Source organism: Chiloscyllium plagiosum, chromosome 6, assembly GCF_004010195.1.
Source record: "Chiloscyllium plagiosum isolate BGI_BamShark_2017 chromosome 6, ASM401019v2, whole genome shotgun sequence".
NCBI lineage: Eukaryota > Metazoa > Chordata > Chondrichthyes > Orectolobiformes > Hemiscylliidae > Chiloscyllium > Chiloscyllium plagiosum.
In genome coordinates, this window is record NC_057715.1 from 97,162,448 (window position 1) to 97,179,889 (window position 17,442).

The window sequence follows — 17,442 nt, forward strand, 5'->3', positions numbered from 1 at the left end:
ATCTTCCGCCTAGGAACCCTCCAACCACAAGGGATGAACTCAGATTTCTCCAGTTTCCTCATTTCCCCTCCCCCCACCTTGTCTCAGTCAAATCCCTCGAACTCAGCACCGCCTTCCTGACCTCTCCGCTCCCAATCCACTCCGGCCTATCACCCTCACCTTGACCTCCTTCCACCTATCGCATCTCCAACGCCCCTCCCCCAAGTCCCTCCTCCCTACCTTTTATCTTAGCCTGCTGCACACACTTTCCTCATTCCTGAAGAAGGGCTCATGTCCGAAACTTTGATTCTCCTGTTCCTTGGATGCTGCCTGACCTGCTGTGCTTTTCCAGCAACACATTTTCAGCTCTGGCCAGTTTTCTTCCCATTTGTCTGATGTAGTGCTTTGTGCAGTTGTTGCAGGGGAGTTTGTATACCACATTGGTCCTCCATATTGTGAATAAAATCATAGATTCATTACATGTCACAGCAGTATTTACCTCCATTGATATATCATGAGCCAAGGAACAGTCGCCACACTATTAGAGAATCCGATAACAATGAAATGGAATGCAAAAATAGGGTGGTGGATAGCCTTCCAAAGCAAAATGGATAAATACTTTAAATATGTGTAAGAGTGAGGATATAAAACATGGATTGTTCAATCTCAAATGGTCTCCTTCTACGCATATTTATGATTAAATCTACTAAGTAATGTTCTAAGAGATTATAAGAAATAAGAGCATGAGTAGGTCATTCAACCTTCAAGCCTGCTTCACCATTCAATAGAATTGTGGCTGATCCAACATTCCTCACATCCATGATTAGGTAAAAACAATGTCTGCAGATGCTGGAAACCAGAGTCTAGATTAGAGTGGTTCTGGAAAAGCACAGCAGTTCAGGCAGCATCCGAGGAGCAGTAAAATTGACGTTTCGGGCAAAAGCCCTTCATCAGGAATACAGATAAATTTACCTCTCCAACCTTCAGGCTCTCTGCCTGTATTCCTGATGAAGGGCTTTTGCCCGAAACGTCGATTTTACTGCTCCTCGGATGCTGCCTGAACTGCTGTGCTTTTCAGCACCACTCTAATCTAGACTCACATCTATGATTACCCTATTGATCAAGAATCTCAGTCATAACTATATACACAAGACCTTTGCCAGCTCCGATCTCTGTGGAAAGTAGTCTGAAAGACTCTCAACCCTCAATCAGAAATTATTTCTCATTACTGTCTTAAATTGGTGTCCCTTTATTCAGAGCCTATGCTCTCTGTTCCTCGCCTCTCCCATGAGTTCAAACATCCTCGTAGCATTTACCCTGCCAAGCCCCATAAGAATCCTGCCCTTTTACCTGCTTTATTCAAATAACTGTGCCACAATGTGAGTGGACAAGGTGGATCCGCGAAATCCCAATTGAGGAGCCACTCCCTTGAACAGATAAATTCAACTAATTAAATTGGTATTTTTCTCTGAAGATGATGCATTATTAAAGGTAACAAGGACTAAACATAACTATCCAATACATATTTGTTTCCTCCACTGTATTTGTGTCTTGTGATTCGATCTAATTTCTCTCTCAAGTATAGAATTAGTTATCTATAGATAGATAGAAAGATTGTTCTCCTGAAGCTGAAGGCACTGGAGCCGGAACGCGTGTGCTGTGCGTTTTGTTGTTGGGGGTGAGAGTTTACAGAGCTCAGTGGGGGGAAGGGGTTGGAGTACTGGACCTGAAATGTTAGTTTTATTTCTGGCCGGCTGAATCATGAATACTGTCGTAACAGAGGTGATTCTTTTTTGTTGTTGTTTAAAGCTATGCATAAATTTATATAAAGGATAGTTTCGGGATTGTTTTATAACCAAGCCGTGGTTGTGCTGTGATCGATGCTGTCGGTAATGGCAGGCCACTGGTTGGTGCTCAGTGGGTGATAGGGACAGAGACACAGACAAACCCAGCACGACTGGGAATTCACTGAAGGAATAACAGCGAGGTCTGTCTCTGCATTGTCAGCAACTTGTGAGACACCACCCAGTCCTGTATAAACACGCAGAGGCCTGTAAGAAAAGTCTTTTTTCAGTAGGGGAAAAACAACGTGTTTATGTAGCACCGGTCAGGGGGACTGGTCAGCTCACCGTGCTCACGGATGATGAAGTGCTTTAGAGTGTAATTACTTGTGATACAGTAAACCGAAGCCAATTTGTGTGCACTACACTGTTCTTGGAAGGCGGATGATGGTACTAGGTGAATTGTTCCAGCAGAGAGCTGGTGTTAACACTGCTAAATGGCCTCCTGAACCTATGATGATCCTTTGATTTCTTCCAGTTCCCATAAACAGCAGAAAGATATCAATCAGATAATATTCATTGTTGGATGGGACATGGGGAATAACTATACTTCAGTATTGGAGAGAGAGTAAAAGGGACTTCATTTTAACATCTTATTCAAAAGATGACATCTCTAACAGTGTGGCACTCCCTCAATATTGTAATGAACATAGACTAAATATTTATGTTAAAGTCTTAAAACAAGATTTGAACCCATAATTTTATGTCTTAGAGGTGAGAGTGGGACAACTGAACCAAGCTGGTAGTTATGAGGAGATCTTTATTGATTTTATTTTATTTGTCCATTCCATGTATTGAAAATTTGCTATCTTAACATTTATGTACATGAGTGATATTCAGTTTAAACTTTACATTGGTACCAGCGCATTCAACAATAGTAACTCAATGGATAATGTTATTTTGAAGATCAATATTCTTTATTTTAACAGGATAAGCAAGTTTTGTTTCTGTTTTTCTGTGCACTGCATAATTATAACGCATTTCTTTAGAACAGGTATGTAATTGGCTCTCAGATTTCATTACACAAGAAAAGGAAAATAAATTATTTTGTTGCCTAATTTAAATGATCAACTCTACTTATTTGAAGACTGAATTTGAGTAGTTGAGCTGGAGAAAGGAGTGAGATTTTGGGGCTCTGCTGGAGAGTGACAGAAACTGTATTGTTGGCCTCACTGCCTTTATAATATGGTGGAAAATTCAACCAGAGTTGGTCAGCCATGTAGGACAAAGTGGTGAGTCTGTGGAATTTGCCACCACAAAAGGCATTAAAATCCAAAATATTGTATGATTTCAAGAAGGAGTTGAATATAGCTCTTGGGGCTAAAGGGATCAAAAGATTTGGGGAAAAGCTATTGATAGTCCGTCTATGATCGTAATGAATAGCAGAGCAGGCTAGAATGGCTGAATGGCCAACTCCTATTCTTCATGTTTCTATGCTATTAATTGCTGCTTGAAGTGGACGTACATAATAGATGGACACCAGAATGAACTTCAATGATTACTAGAGTGAAACAGGCTATAGGTGTAGCCAAGGCTCCAACATGAATAGTCACTTGAACAGGTGCTGGGTGACTGCTGCTCATGGGAGAGAATTTAGTGTGGAAAGAAAACCTTTTCTTCTGTATCATACCAAGTATAAATGTATTAAAATTGATTAGCAGCAGGAGTTTTGATTTCACTAATTCCTCATTATATATTCTCACATCTTGTTTGCAGATTCTGTGTATAAGAAATGTAATGTTCTTAAAACAAGTTGCACCGACAGTCACCAGGTAAGGATAAGTGGAAACACTTGAAGCCCATAATTTCTTTTACACCCCCATCCTACCAAGAGTAACTTTTATTCATTCACAAGAATGAGGACTAGACAGGTAGTGCAGGAACCTCCTGTGGCTGTTCCTCTGCAAAACAGATACCACATTTGATACTGTTGGGACGAATGGCTATTACTGCTTTCCTCTAATCGGCCAAATTGTTTGCACCATGGTTGGCTCTGCTGCACAGGAGAGGAGAAAGTGTGGGAATGCAGTTGTTACAGGGGATTCAATTCTAAGGAGAATAGAGAAGCATTTGTGACTGCAAATGAGACTCCAGAATGGTACGTTGCCTATCTGGTGCTAGGATTGAGCATGTTTCAGAGTGATGTCAGGACATTCTGGATTGGATGGGTGAACAGCTGGTGGTCATTGTACACATTGATACCAGTAAGAGGCATAAAAAGGAATGAACTTCTAAAAGCCAAAAATAGGAAGTTAGAGCATTGGGGAAGCTGGGAACATTTATAAAAGGTTACACTTGGGCAGGACTGGACCTGATGTCCTTATGGTGAGTATTTGTGAGTGTATTTGGAACAGGTTTAAACTAGACTGTCAGGAGGATGGCAAGGGAAAGAGGGGGGAGAAAAGGACAGTAAAAAGTAGAAGTGGTAGATAAGATCATAAAAGGTGACGCACAAAACTATCTTTCAAAGCAAAGATCGGGTGATTGAAAATGGCAAAAAGACAAATCTTCTTGCATGAAGCATTCGGAATAAGTTAAACTAACATTGCAAATTGAAGTAAATGAATATGATCTTAAATTGTGGAAGCATGGTTACAAGGAGATCAAATCTGGAAACTTAACATTCAAGGATAAATAACCTTTCAGGAAGGAAAAGATAGTGGGATAGTACTGTTAATAAGGTGAAACGAGGACAGTTCTGGGAGATTATCTAGGCTCGGATTATGTAAAGTCCATTTGGCTGGAGGTAAGAAAGTCTCTGGTAGGAATAGTATAGAGGAGAGAATATAAAATCAACAAATAATAGAATGTAAAAAGAATACAGCAGTAATTATGGGTGACTTTAATCTTAGTGATGATTAGGTTAATCAAATATGGAAAGGGTAGCTACATCAATGAATTCTAGAGAATGGGAAAGTATTCTAGAGAAATGTTTTGGAGCTGACTAGGGAACAGGCTATCTTGGATCTGGGAATGGGTATGAGGCAGACTTAATAAATTATCTCAGTAAAAAGTGCCTAAAGGAGTAGGGGCCAAAGCATGACTGAATTTAATATTCAGATTGAGTATGAGAAACTTGGATTGGAAGCAACTGTTTAACTTAAAGGGAATTGCAATAAAATGAGAATAGTGTTAACTCAAATGGACTGGATGGATCAGTTAGCAGTGGCAGAGATTTAAGGTGATAATTCCTGATTGTCAGCAAAAATTTATCCCAGGGATAAACCAATAATGGCTAACCCAGAAAGTTAAAGGAGAATATTTAAATTGAATGAAAAAAGCATGTAAGGGGGGGGGGTCAAAGTCAGTAATAGCCCCAAAGATTGGGATAAAAACAGAGGCCAGCAGAGGAGGATTAAAAAGGTAATAAAGAAAATAATCCAAGAGGGGCAAACTTGCAAAGAATATAAGAACTGACAATAAGTTTCTTTAAGTATATAAGTCCTTTTGAAAATGAATCTGGGAGGTAATTATAGAGAAGAGGGAAATGGCAGAAGAGTTAAACAGATATTTTGAATTAGCCTTGAGGGTGGAAACTACTTTAAACATCCATCACCATCACTAAAAAGGGGTTTTGGCCGAAACATTGATTTTTCTGCTCCTCGGATGCTGCCTGACCTGCTGTGCTTTTCCAGCACCACTCTAATCTAGATTCTGGTTTCCAGCATCTGCAATCCTTGTTTTTATCTAATAGTAGTATTAGACAAACTAATGAGCCTAAAGACAGATAGGTCCCCTGACCCTGATGGCTTACATCCTAGGATCTCAACAGAAGCAGTTGCAGAGATGATAGGTGCTTTGGTTGAGATTTTCCAAAAATACTCAGGTTCTGGAGAAGAATCAGGATTGGAAAACTGCTTAAAAAAAAAAGGTTGGGAGGCTAAAAGTGGGTAATTGTCTGTTTAACCTAGTATCTATTGTGGGAAAAACATTTCAATTATTAAGGACATAATAGTACATTTGGCAAATCAATCTAATCCAGCAGAGTCAGCATGGTTTCATGAAAGGGAAAACATGTCTGACTAATTTATTAAGATTTGGAGGTGCTGGTGTTGGTCTGGGGTGTACAAATTAAATCTCACAACACCAGATTATAGTCCAACCGGTTTATTTGGAAGCACTAGCTTTCAGAGCATTTCCCCTTCAGGTGGTTGTGGCATATAAGATTGTAAAAAACTGAATTTATAGCAAAACTTTTTAGTGGGGTGTAACTGAAATTATATAGAAAAAGACCTGTTGTTCAAGTCTCTCATCTTTTAGAATGACCGTGTTGGTTTCAGTCTTTCATATGTAAATCCCAGACCTTTTGCAGTTACATTCTCAAGTGAACTTTAACAATAGCTACTATGTCTGTGCAGATACTTTTGCTCACAAACTGCATGAATCCATGTAAGATTCTGTAAATCCGTTTTTTAGAAATAGAATCAGTCTGACTGATGGGGCACGGGCAGACAGACTTTAACCTCACACCTTCGATGCATTATCTGAGCTGACATGGCACCTATTGTTAAAGTTCAATTGAGAATGTAACTGCAAAGGTCCTGGAATTTACATGTGAAAGAACTGAAACCAACATGGTCATTCTAAAAAATGAGACTTAACAAACAATCCAGGTCTTTTTTTCAATATAATTTCAGTTGCACCACACTAAACCTTTTGCTATAAATTCTGTGTTTTATGATCTTATACTCCACAACCACCTGATGAAGGAACAGTGCTCTGAAAGCAAGTGCTTCCAAATAAACCTGTTGGACTATAACCTGGTGTTGTGATTTTTAATGTTGAGTTTTGAGGAAGTCTCAACCAGAGTAGATAGAGGGGAATCAGTAGAAATATTTGAACTTTCAGAAGGTATTCAACTAGGTTGAACCTCTCAAAGGTCAAGTCATAATAACCCATGGTGTTGGAGGTAGTGAAATAGCTAATGCATAGGAAATTGAGAGTGGGGGTATGGTATTCTTTTTCAGGTTGGCAACCTGTAACCAGTGGATTCCAAAGAGATAAGTGCTGGTACTATAACTATTGATAATATATATTTATGACTTGGAAGAAGGAAGCAAATATTGTTATGGACTAGGCAAGACCACTCAAAACTTAAGCAGGTAGCCCAGACCATAACTTTGCAATCTGTTTTGGTACGTGTACCGTGAAAATTACCCAGAGTAAGTTAGCGAGGTTGACTACCAGGTTTAAAAACAGCCAAAACTTTATTCACAAAATTACACAATGAAACACACAGAACAGAATAAAGAACCCGTACAGAACTCAGTCTATCCAAACTAGACTTAATTATGCTGTTCTGAATACATATCAGTCCCATTAAGCAAACCCCCTTGGAAACCAGTATAACTGAATGGAACAGATGCTTGCAGGTTGAAGTTAGAAGGGCAGAGAGAGAAAGAGTTTGTTTCCACACAGCTGACTGTTGAACTCCCAACCAGTTCTGGACTGGACTAAACTGCTCAGCTGGAGAGCTGACCATTCCCCTTTCGTTATACAAGTCATCTTTAAAGCAAGATCACTTTGGCCTGAAGTCTTATCTGTTTACATATACACAAAAGGCCTCTCAATATCCTTTAATCTCTGTACCAAACCAGAGTAATGGCACTGAGAGCAGTTTATTACCCCTCTGGGGGAAAAAAACCAAGGATGTAGTATCCTTGAGAAAAGGAACAGCTATTAGGAAAAAAACAGCTCTGTGACAATATCCTGTGGCCAAGTTTGCAGAGGACTCAATAGGTAGAAAGACCAGTTGCAAAAGGGATATTAATGGGTTAATTAAGTAGGCAAAAAGTTGGCAAATGGATTGATGTGTGAAAGTGTAAAGCCCACTTTCGAAGGGAGAACGAAATAAGAATATTATTTAAATGCAGAAAGATGCAGCATGGAATGATTTGGGGGTACTTGGGCATGAACACAGGAAGCTAGCACACAAGTACAGCAGAAAATCAAAAGGCTAATGGAATGTTAGCCCTTCTTTCAAGAGGGTTGAAGGATGATTATAAGGAAGACTTACTGCAACTGTTCAAAGTGTTGTGAGCAGTTTGTCTCTTTTTAAATAAGGAAGGATGTTTAATTGTTCAGAAAGGTTCATTTTAGAATGCCAATCCTTCCATATTAGGGATTGACTTGTGAGCAAAGGCTATACTGTTTGGGACTCTGCTTATTGGAATTTGGAACATGAGAAGTGATCTTGTGTAGGATTCTGTAGGGGCTTGACAACAAATGCTGAGAGCATATTTCCCTCGTGTGAGCATCTAGAACCAGAAGGCACAGCCTCTGAATAAAGGGGCACCAATTTCAGACTAGAATGAGGAGGAATTTCTTCTCTTGTAGATAGTCTTTTGAACTTCTTGCCATGGAGAACTGGGGGCAGAGTCCTTGTGTATATGTAAAGCAAGGATAGGTTCTTGATCAGCTTGGGAAGGGGCAGAAAAGTGGACTTGAGGAATGTTCAATGGTGCAGCTGGCTCGAGATGCCAAAGGACCTACTCCTGTTCCTATTTCTTTTATGATTATATCGTCTATCAGCTCATTTTTATCCTAATTGCTGAAGAAAACACTTGTTGATTCGGGAAACCTAGAAATAAAACTAGGCAGTACAGAGCCTCCATGACTACACATGACTCAATAAGGTCATGCCTGATTTACCTCTGTTCCATGTTCCTACCCTAAGCAAAGCAAGTTGTTCATTTAATGTTGGGGGGGGAAAAAAGCACTAAAATAGCTTGTCTGAGTACAGCAGGACTGCTCAGTGCTTTACACCAAAGTAAGTACTTTTAATTGGTGTTACTTGTAATAAGGGAAACAACCAATTTGTGCACAATACTTCGTTGAAAGAGCTGGTACAGACAACGGTATGATCCACTTCAGTGCAAAATTCTAAGATTCTCTGTTTGCACGCTCTCTCAAGCCACAATATGATAATGACCAGATGATAATTGGCCGGCCTACTAAGGAACAACTGTGCCATTTGAGATGTCAACTGTTTCTTTCTCCAAAGATGCTGCCAGATCTCCTCAGTTTCTCCAGCATTCTTTGTTAACTCCCTAAGTCCTGGAAGGATGAGAGCTACAGGTGCATGAGAACACCATCCCATGCAGGTTCACTTCCAAGCCCCACATTTTCCTGACTTTAATGGAAAATAGGATGGGCAATACATATTGCCCTGATCAGTGATGCCCACAGACCATGAATGTATTTAAAAAAAACATAAGTTGATGGTCTTGAGTCTCTTTCTTGTTTCTGGATTAACAAATGCCAGTGGGCAAGTAAAGCCTGTTTTAAAATCTACTTGGAGATAGTGAGAACTGCAGATGTTGGAGATCCGCATGGGTAAAGAGTGCAGCTGGAAAATGCACAGCAGGTCAAGCAGAAGAAGAGGGCTGTTGATGTTTCAGGTCAAAACCTTTAATCAGGACTGGGGAAGGGGGCTGCAAAGTAAATGGTGGGGGGTGGCTGGGGGAGACATGGCTAGGATGGCAACAAGTGGATGCAGGTGGGGATGTCTGTGATTGGTCAGTGGGAAGGGTGGCACTGATGGGTGGGAAGGAAGTTGGACAGGTAAGGTCAGATCAAGAGGGCAGGGTAGTGAGAGAGGGAGGGCTAGGCCTGGGATGAGGACGGGTTGGTGGCATTTGGAAGCTGGTGAAGTCTGTTAAGGCCATATAGTTGTAAGCTCCTGAGGTGGAAGGTGAGGTGTTTTTCCTCCAGTTTGCATGTGGCCTTGTGTTGACAGCGGAGGAGGCCCGGAGGGGGAGTTGAAATGGATGGCGCCTTGGAAGGTGGGGTTGATTGGAGCAAACTGGAGGAACAATCAGTGCTCTCAGTTCCTCTGACTGAACTCTGACATAGACAGCATGTACTGGACTGTAGTCTGTCTCTTGCGTCAGGAGCATTTCCTCCTCCTTTTCCAGTGTTAATAGTATCAAGGCTGCATCCATCTCAGACTCTGACGTTTCCTCAACACTAGACAGAAGGGGAGAACAGGTTTCTGACAGGCCCTCTGGTTGTTTGACCAGAGATTTGCATAGCCATAGCAGTACATCTGACTCTTGTCTTCTCGCAATTGTGAAATGAATGCTAATGTTGCATTTCCCTTCCTAACTTCCAACTGAACATGCATGTTAACCTTAAAGGAATCTTGAACTTCCTGACTTCCAAGATTCAGATTTCTGAAGCCTTTCTCCATTTAGAAAATAGTTTATGCCTCTATTCTTCCTAACAACGTGCATTATTACACACTTTCCCACATTGTATTCCATCTGCCATTTCTTTGCCCACTCTTCTAGCCTGCCCAAGTCCTTCTGCAACCTCCCTGTTTCCTCAACACTATCTGTCTCTCCACTTGTTTCATCTGCAAATTTTGCTACAGTGCCTCAATTCCTTCGTTCATGTCATTAATCGATAATGTGAATAGTTGTTGTACCAACATGGACCCCTGTGGCACTCCACTAATTGCCAGATGCCATCCGAAAAGACTCATTTACCCACACTCTGCCTTCTGCCAGTCAGCTAATCTTCTATCCATTCTAGTACTTTGCCTCTAACACCATGGGATTTTATCTTCTTTATAAAGTATTAAAGTTGTACGATATGGAAACAGACCCTTCGGTCCAACTCGGCTATGCCAACCAGATATCTTAAATTAATCTAGTCCTGTTGCCAGCATTTAGCCCAAATCCCTCTCGATTCTTCTTATTTGTGTATCTATCTAAATGCCTTTTAAATGTCATAATTGTACCAGCCTCCACCACTTCCTCTGGAAGCTTATTCCATCCATGCACCACTCTGTAGAAAGGTTGTCTCATGGGTCCCTTTTAATTCTTCTCCCTCTCTCCTTAAACAGCAGTTTTGAACACCCTTACCCTGGTGGAAAAGACCTTGGCTATTCATTGGTCACTGCCCGTCATGATTTTATAAACCTTTTATAAAGTCACCCGTCAGCCCCTGATGCTCCAGGGAAAGTAGCCCCAACCTATACAGCCTCTCTGTATAGCTCAAACCCTCCAGTCGCAGCAACATCTTTGTAAATCTTTTCACAACCCTTTTCAGTTTCACAACATTTTCCTGAGATCAGTGAGACCGGATTTGAATGCAGTATTCCAAAAGTGGCCTCACCAATGTCTTGTACAGCTGCAACATGAGGTCTCAATTCCTGTACTCAATGCACTGACCAATAAAGGCCAGTGTACCAAACACTGCCTTCCTGTGACTCCAGCTTCAACGAACTATGAACCTGCATTCCAAGGTCTCAGTTCAGCAACACTCCCCAGGCCAATACCACTAAGTGTATCAGTTCTGCCCTGACTTGCTTTCCCAAAATGCAACAGCTTACGTTTATCTAAATTAATCTCCATATGCCACTGCTCAACCTATTGGTTCATCTGATCAAGGTCCCATTGTATTCTGAGATAACCTTCTTCATTGTCCACTACACCACCAGCAGTCTCCTGTGCAGCAAACTTTAAAGGCTTTCTGGAAATCCAAATAGTTCACATCCCCTGGCTGTCCTTTATCTAACTTGCTTGTTCATATTATATAGGAGAAAATGAGGACTGCAGATGCTGGAAAGTCTGAGTCAAAAAGTTTGGTGCTGGAAAAAGCACAGCAGGTCAGGCAGCATCTGAGGAGGAGGAAGTCCATGTTTTGGACATAAGCCTTTCACCCCCTCCACATTCTTGAAACGTCGATTCTCCTGCTTCTTGGATGCTGCCTGATCTGTTTTTCTGGTGCCATGCTTTTCAACTTTGGTCATATTATATTACAAGCTAGCTTATCTTCACATTTCATCATCTTCCTTCTTATTGCTTTATTAATTATTCTCTGCGTTTTTTTTTTAAAGGCTTCCCATTAATTTTCACCAAATTGAATGTTTTTTCTTTTGCTGACAACTCTGTTCTGAAGAAGGATCACAGACCTGAAATGTTAACTTTGTATTCTTTCCACAGATGTTGCCAGGGCCTGCTGAGTTTTTTCAGGAATTTCTGTTTTTACTTCTAATTTCCAGCATCCACAGTTCTTTCAGATTTTTTTCCTGAACTGTGCAGGTCCCAATTTCCACAGTACAAGTGCCAGTGCTCTTGATACTGGAACCCACTTCTCTCATATCAGCCTTTGTACTGCACATTCAATTCTTTCATCTTGTTCATCTTATACTAATTTGCAAGTGACTCAGGCAGAGGTCGAGAGATTATTGTGCTTTGTAGTTTAGCACCTAATTTCTCAAACTCCCTCAGCAGAAGATCTTTCCTAGTCCTACCTATGTCATCAGCAACAATATGGACCACTCCCCTTATTCCTACACGTTCTCCTCTACTCCCACCCCCGCACAGATATATCCAAGATCAGATATAGCCCACTGCACTTGTGCTGTTGGTTACAAAAAACATGTTGATCCTCCTATGTTAGGATATAAGTAGAAGAGGGTAAAGTATATAACAGTAAATGGAAAGTTGAGGATAGATGTCCAGAAAAACTTCAGCACCAACAAGGAATGGGGTGGCTCCAGATGGTTGGTTGACGTGATCAGAATTAGAGTTTTTCATTGTTCTACGTGGATGAACCAAATATACATTTCATGCATTCCATATTTTCTGTGAAAAAGCTGGCAGCATTTAACGATGCAGGCTTGAGACACCAGCTGCCCTTTGTTATAATGCAAATCTCTCCATTGAGATTTGCAATCAACTTTTTTCATTGGTTTGTTAACTAGCTGACCGAGAACTTGATATTACAAAGATGGAATTTAGCTAATCTGTTTCTTTTTTAGGTTGGCTTCCATCAGACAGCTTCTTTTATGGTTTACAGGTAAGAATGCCTCTCTTCCTTGCAATATGTAATCTTGCCAAAAAAATTCAACTTGTAAAGAGATGGTGCATATGTTTATTTAAATTTTTATTTAATGTCCCCTTGTGATGCGTGGGCCACAGCACTTACATAATCTTCCAATTCCTCCCTATGATCTCTCGTTCCATTTACTCAGGCCACTGGGTCTGACAGCAGTTCCCTCCGGTTGCATAAGGTGCTAGATTATACTTTAAGCAATTCATTTAGAAACTGGAATTATTTTTGTAAATTGGAGAGAGGTTAATATTTAAAAAAAGACAGCAAATCACAACCAATAAGTTATAGGTTAATTAATTTAACTTCAATTAATTAAAACCTGTGAGGCATCATTCGATGTACTCTGTGAGACCACTTGGACTTGGTAGGTATTATTAAAGGAGAAAGTGAGGTCTGCAGATGCTGGAGATCAGAGCTGAAAATGTGTTGCTGGAACAGCGCAGCAGGTTAGGCAGCATCCAGGGAACAGGAGAATTGACGTTTCGGGAATCCTGAAGAAAGGCTTATGCCCGAAACATCGATTTTCCTGTTCCTTGGATGCTGCCTGACCTGCTGCACTGTTCTAGCAACACATTTTCAGCTAGGTATTATTAAAGACTTGCAGCATGGCTTCTGGGCATGTTGTTGGATGGTAATGACAGCCTTTTGAATTTTCAGATCTTGAAGGTGCTGTTTAATCTTTATACAACAGAGTGTTGGATGCAATTTTTTAACCTTTCTTGTAGGTTCAGTTCTTCTTTAAGGAAATATTTTTTTGTACGGTGATTGGTCAAGTCTCAGAAGGAATCAGTGTTGGGGCTGTTGCTCCCCATGAACTGCATTAATGTTTCAGTCAGTGGTGTTACTGAAACTGTGCAGAAGTTCATGGCTTACAAAAAGATGAGTTTTGATGGGTCAGAGTTTGCAATTTGATCTAGATGCAATGAAGGAAATAGACCTACATCTGGCCAATGTCTTCTAATGTAGCTGAGTACAGTGTAATGCATTTTGTTAATATCAAGTCATGTATATATGATATTAAGTATGGAGTTGAAGTTTGTTTGCAGGAAAAATATATCAGTAGCATTGTACAATTCTCTGAAGTCATAAAATCAGTTCCATGAGGCCCATTGCAAAGTCGGGTAGAAAATAAATGATCAGGAGGTAATATAGGTACAAGTTTACTTGATACAAGGTAGAGTACAGCAAAGGTTTATATGATCGAGTTTATGGGATTATGAGATATTGAGCCAGGACAATATTGAATACTTGGGTCTGGAGATTATAAAGGTATAGATGAGTGTTTCAGTAGTGATGAGCTCAAGCAGGATGGTGATAGAAATGTTAGAGGTGGGAGGGGAAGATCTTGCGAAAGGAGTGGATGCACAATTAGAAACTGATCTCAGGATCAAATCTAAAGCTAAGTTTGGGAACCATCTGGTTCAGCAACAGATAGTAGCCAAGGAGAAGGATGAAGTCAGTTGCTAGGGAACAACATTTTTGGCAGGGATTAAAGACAATGTTTTTCTAGTACTTGGAGGAAATTTCGGTTCATCCAATGCTGGATGTCAGACAAGCAGCATGACGAGTCAGACAGTGGAGAACTGACAGAGCTGGATATTGTCAATATACATCTGGACTGAAAATGTGTTGCTGGAAAAGCACAGCAGGTCAGGCAGCATCCAAGGAGCAGGAGAATCGGCGTTTCGGGCATGAGCCCTTCTTCAGGAACCTGAAGGATTCCTGAAGAAGGGCTTATGCCCCAAACGTCGATTCGCCTGCTCCTTGGATGCTGCTTGACCTGCTGCGCTTTTCCAGCAACACATTTTCAGCTCTGATCTCCAGCATCTGCAGTCCTCACTTTCTCCTCGAAGAATGTACATCTGGAGCCTGACATGCTTTTGGATAAAGTTGCCAAGGGACAATGTGTCTGAAAAATAGGAGGGTGTCCTGGTTAACTGGACAATGGTGGAATCATTGGAGGAAGATGGTATGATTAACCATATCAAAGGCAGTAGCTGCAGTAGAATAGGTTATCTGTTACAGTCACTTTGGATATAATCGGTTGGTATTGTTTACCTGGACACTCAACTGACAATCAGCTAAAAATCCATAAGTAGAAAATTGTCACCAATAGGTTTCACTTTGAAACTATTAACTGGTGGTGTACCACAGGCATGAGTTTAGCATCTTTGCTATATGCTACTTGAATTGAAAGCCTTTATATGTGTTGGGCAAATGCATTTTAAGATTTGGTGTTGGGTCAATTATGAATGCATGATTACTCCTCACATATCCTTGCATAATTGAGGAATGAATGAGTGTTTAGCTTTATAATGTTTAACTTGGAAAAGTAGTGCTATACAAGTGGGAAGGTATACAACCTACAGGGAACTGATTTAAGTCAGTGATGAGAGAGAAGTCTGGAGTTTGTAACCCTTTAGTTATCTCCAGGTTTGTTGCCAATCATGTGAGGTTAAAACAACAATGTTCTACATTACATACCCAAGACAATGTAAACTTTTTAAAAATTCATCTGTGTAAGACCTTAGGTGGATCTCCATTAGAATATTATGTCCTGACTCGCTGTCCTCCTAGAGGATATTTTGAGGTTTTGGAAAGACTGCAGAAGGCACTACTAATTGCTGTCTACAGCATCTTATGTGGCAGATTGACTGAGTTGAGCTTCTATACTTCAGAAAGGCTTGGCCTCGTGCCATTTGATCTAGATTTATGAAATAATACAGAGACTAGATATTTCAGAAGGGACATAAAGCTAATCCATGTAATTACATGCCAGCAGTAGACACAATTTGTTAGAGCTTTTAGTTAAGATTGAAATTACCATTTATCCAGTTAACTGAGAACAGCAGTCAGCACACATTAATGAAGAATGTCGTCTTATGAAATAAATCTTGAAAATAATCCGTCAAGGAGATAACGTGAGAGGGAGCAGTTCAGTAGACAGCGTTCACTTAGACCAATTATCTCAACTGAATAGCTCGGGAGCATCAGCGGTCACGTTTAAAGTTACAGAAGGGCAAGACTAGATTGGATGCTCCAAGATATGTAGTTTCCCTGAAATATATACTTGGAACTGATTTTAAATTCAGAAGGGAATTTATAGTTTAAGCCCGAAGAGCGTGGTGCTGGAAAGCGCAGCTGGTTAGGCATCATCTGAGGAGCAGTAGAATCAACGTTTCGAGCATAAGCTCTTCATCAGAAATTAAAGCTGTTGGGCAGACATGAGATAGAGTTGGTTTTCCCAAAACAGACTGATTAAAAGTAGTTGTTTTAACTACAAGTGATTGATTCCTGTATCTGGAAGTGTGTGTGAAGGGCAAAGGTGCAGGGAGGGGGACATGCATTTTTTTTTAGCAATGCCACCCAAGATCTCTTTTTAATTTAAAAAATAGATTAACTTTTAGTGCTTTTATTGTCAAGACAACACCACAGTGGTGACAACGCAGTTGTTAACGCCTAGTGACTAACTACTGAGATGCTAATTTAACTTCTGATGTACTTAACTCCTGGGAAAAGAACGAATGCAAGTAATGTTACTGCAATAATGCACTTACAGATGCAATGTATTCTCTGGAGTGAGAGTTCTGGCTCTGAACAGCAGGAAGAATAAGTCAGCCATAGAACCAATTAACAAGTCATGTAAATAATATTCAATGTATTCTGCTATTACCTACTATCAACTGCGATCTCAAATTTTATTTTGCATGGAAATGTTTGGATTAGATGAGGCATTTTAGGTCTAATACCCTAATAACCAATTTAGTTCCAATCCGAGGAATGCAACTCTTTTTAAGCATTTTAATTTATTCAGAGAATGTGGGCTGGCCCAATATATATTGCCCATCTTTAATTGCCCTTGAGATGGTGTGGTCAACTGCCTCCTCAAATCACTGCAGTCTGTTTGGTGTAAGTACATCAACAATGCTGTCAAGAAAGAATTTAAGATTTGATCCTTTCACAGTAAAGGAATGATGTTCACACTTGACTGTGCTACACACTTTGACACTTTTGATCACCTGCAAAGACTTGTTATTCAGCCTGTCGACCCAGTGCTCACATCATTTATACTATCTTTTGACACTTTTAATTATCTGGAATTATCTTGCAATTATCTCTCTGCCTATAAATTCTGTGCCTGTCCACTCCCCTCCATTTCACCTACAAAGGAGCAGCGCTCCAAAAGCTTGTGATTTCAAATGCAGAAGAGCCTGATTATCCAAAGGATACGGGCAGGGATATTTCGTTCAGATAATCCAATATTGGATAACATTGTTCAGTCAAGCATCGGGATCTTGCGATCTTGCCGGATAATCGAATGCTAGATAATCGAGGTTTCCCTCTAAACCTGTTAGACTATAACCTGGTGTCATGTGTCTTTTGACTTTGCCCATCCCAGGCCAATACCAGCACCTCAACGTTATGGTTCTTCATAGTAGTTAGCATGCTGGCACTATTCACATTGTATTTGGAGTGGGTTACACCATGTTGAATTGGAAATGATTTATGATATTCAGACATATTCAGGTGGAAAGAAATTGACAAGAGAAAGATATAGGTTTTTGTGCTTTTTTTTTTAAACTGAGTCTGCCTATCTGATGGAACTCAGATTTCAATGGACATCAGTGCGTGGAACCTGGTGAAATGGAGATCTTAGTGTGATTTCTCCTCAGAATTATGTTGCCCCATGATAATTTGATTTGCATGAAGGTGATCAAACAGTAGTTGACCAGTTTGATGAACATCACCATGCTGTACTCACCTAGTTCAATTTTAT

General features: G+C 40.3%; 1 protein-coding gene across 2 annotated transcripts in view; it reads left to right on the forward strand.

The window, feature by feature from the left end:
• Nucleotides 1–1,654: 1,654 nt before the first annotated feature.
• The window catches only part of mrpl48 (mitochondrial ribosomal protein L48), a 35,484-nt gene continuing 19,696 nt past the window's right edge, over nucleotides 1,655–17,442 (forward strand). The window contains exons 1-3 of one of the 2 annotated variants that reach the window (XM_043692194.1): nucleotides 1,655–1,761; nucleotides 3,537–3,592; nucleotides 12,592–12,629. In XM_043692194.1, the coding sequence (XP_043548129.1) occupies nucleotides 1,741–1,761; nucleotides 3,537–3,592; nucleotides 12,592–12,629 (115 nt within the window). In that variant the 5' untranslated portion in view covers nucleotides 1,655–1,740. Of the gene's footprint in view, nucleotides 1,762–1,933; nucleotides 2,033–3,536; nucleotides 3,593–12,591; nucleotides 12,630–17,442 lie in introns of those variants that run through there. The other variant, XM_043692195.1, reaches the window with a different exon arrangement.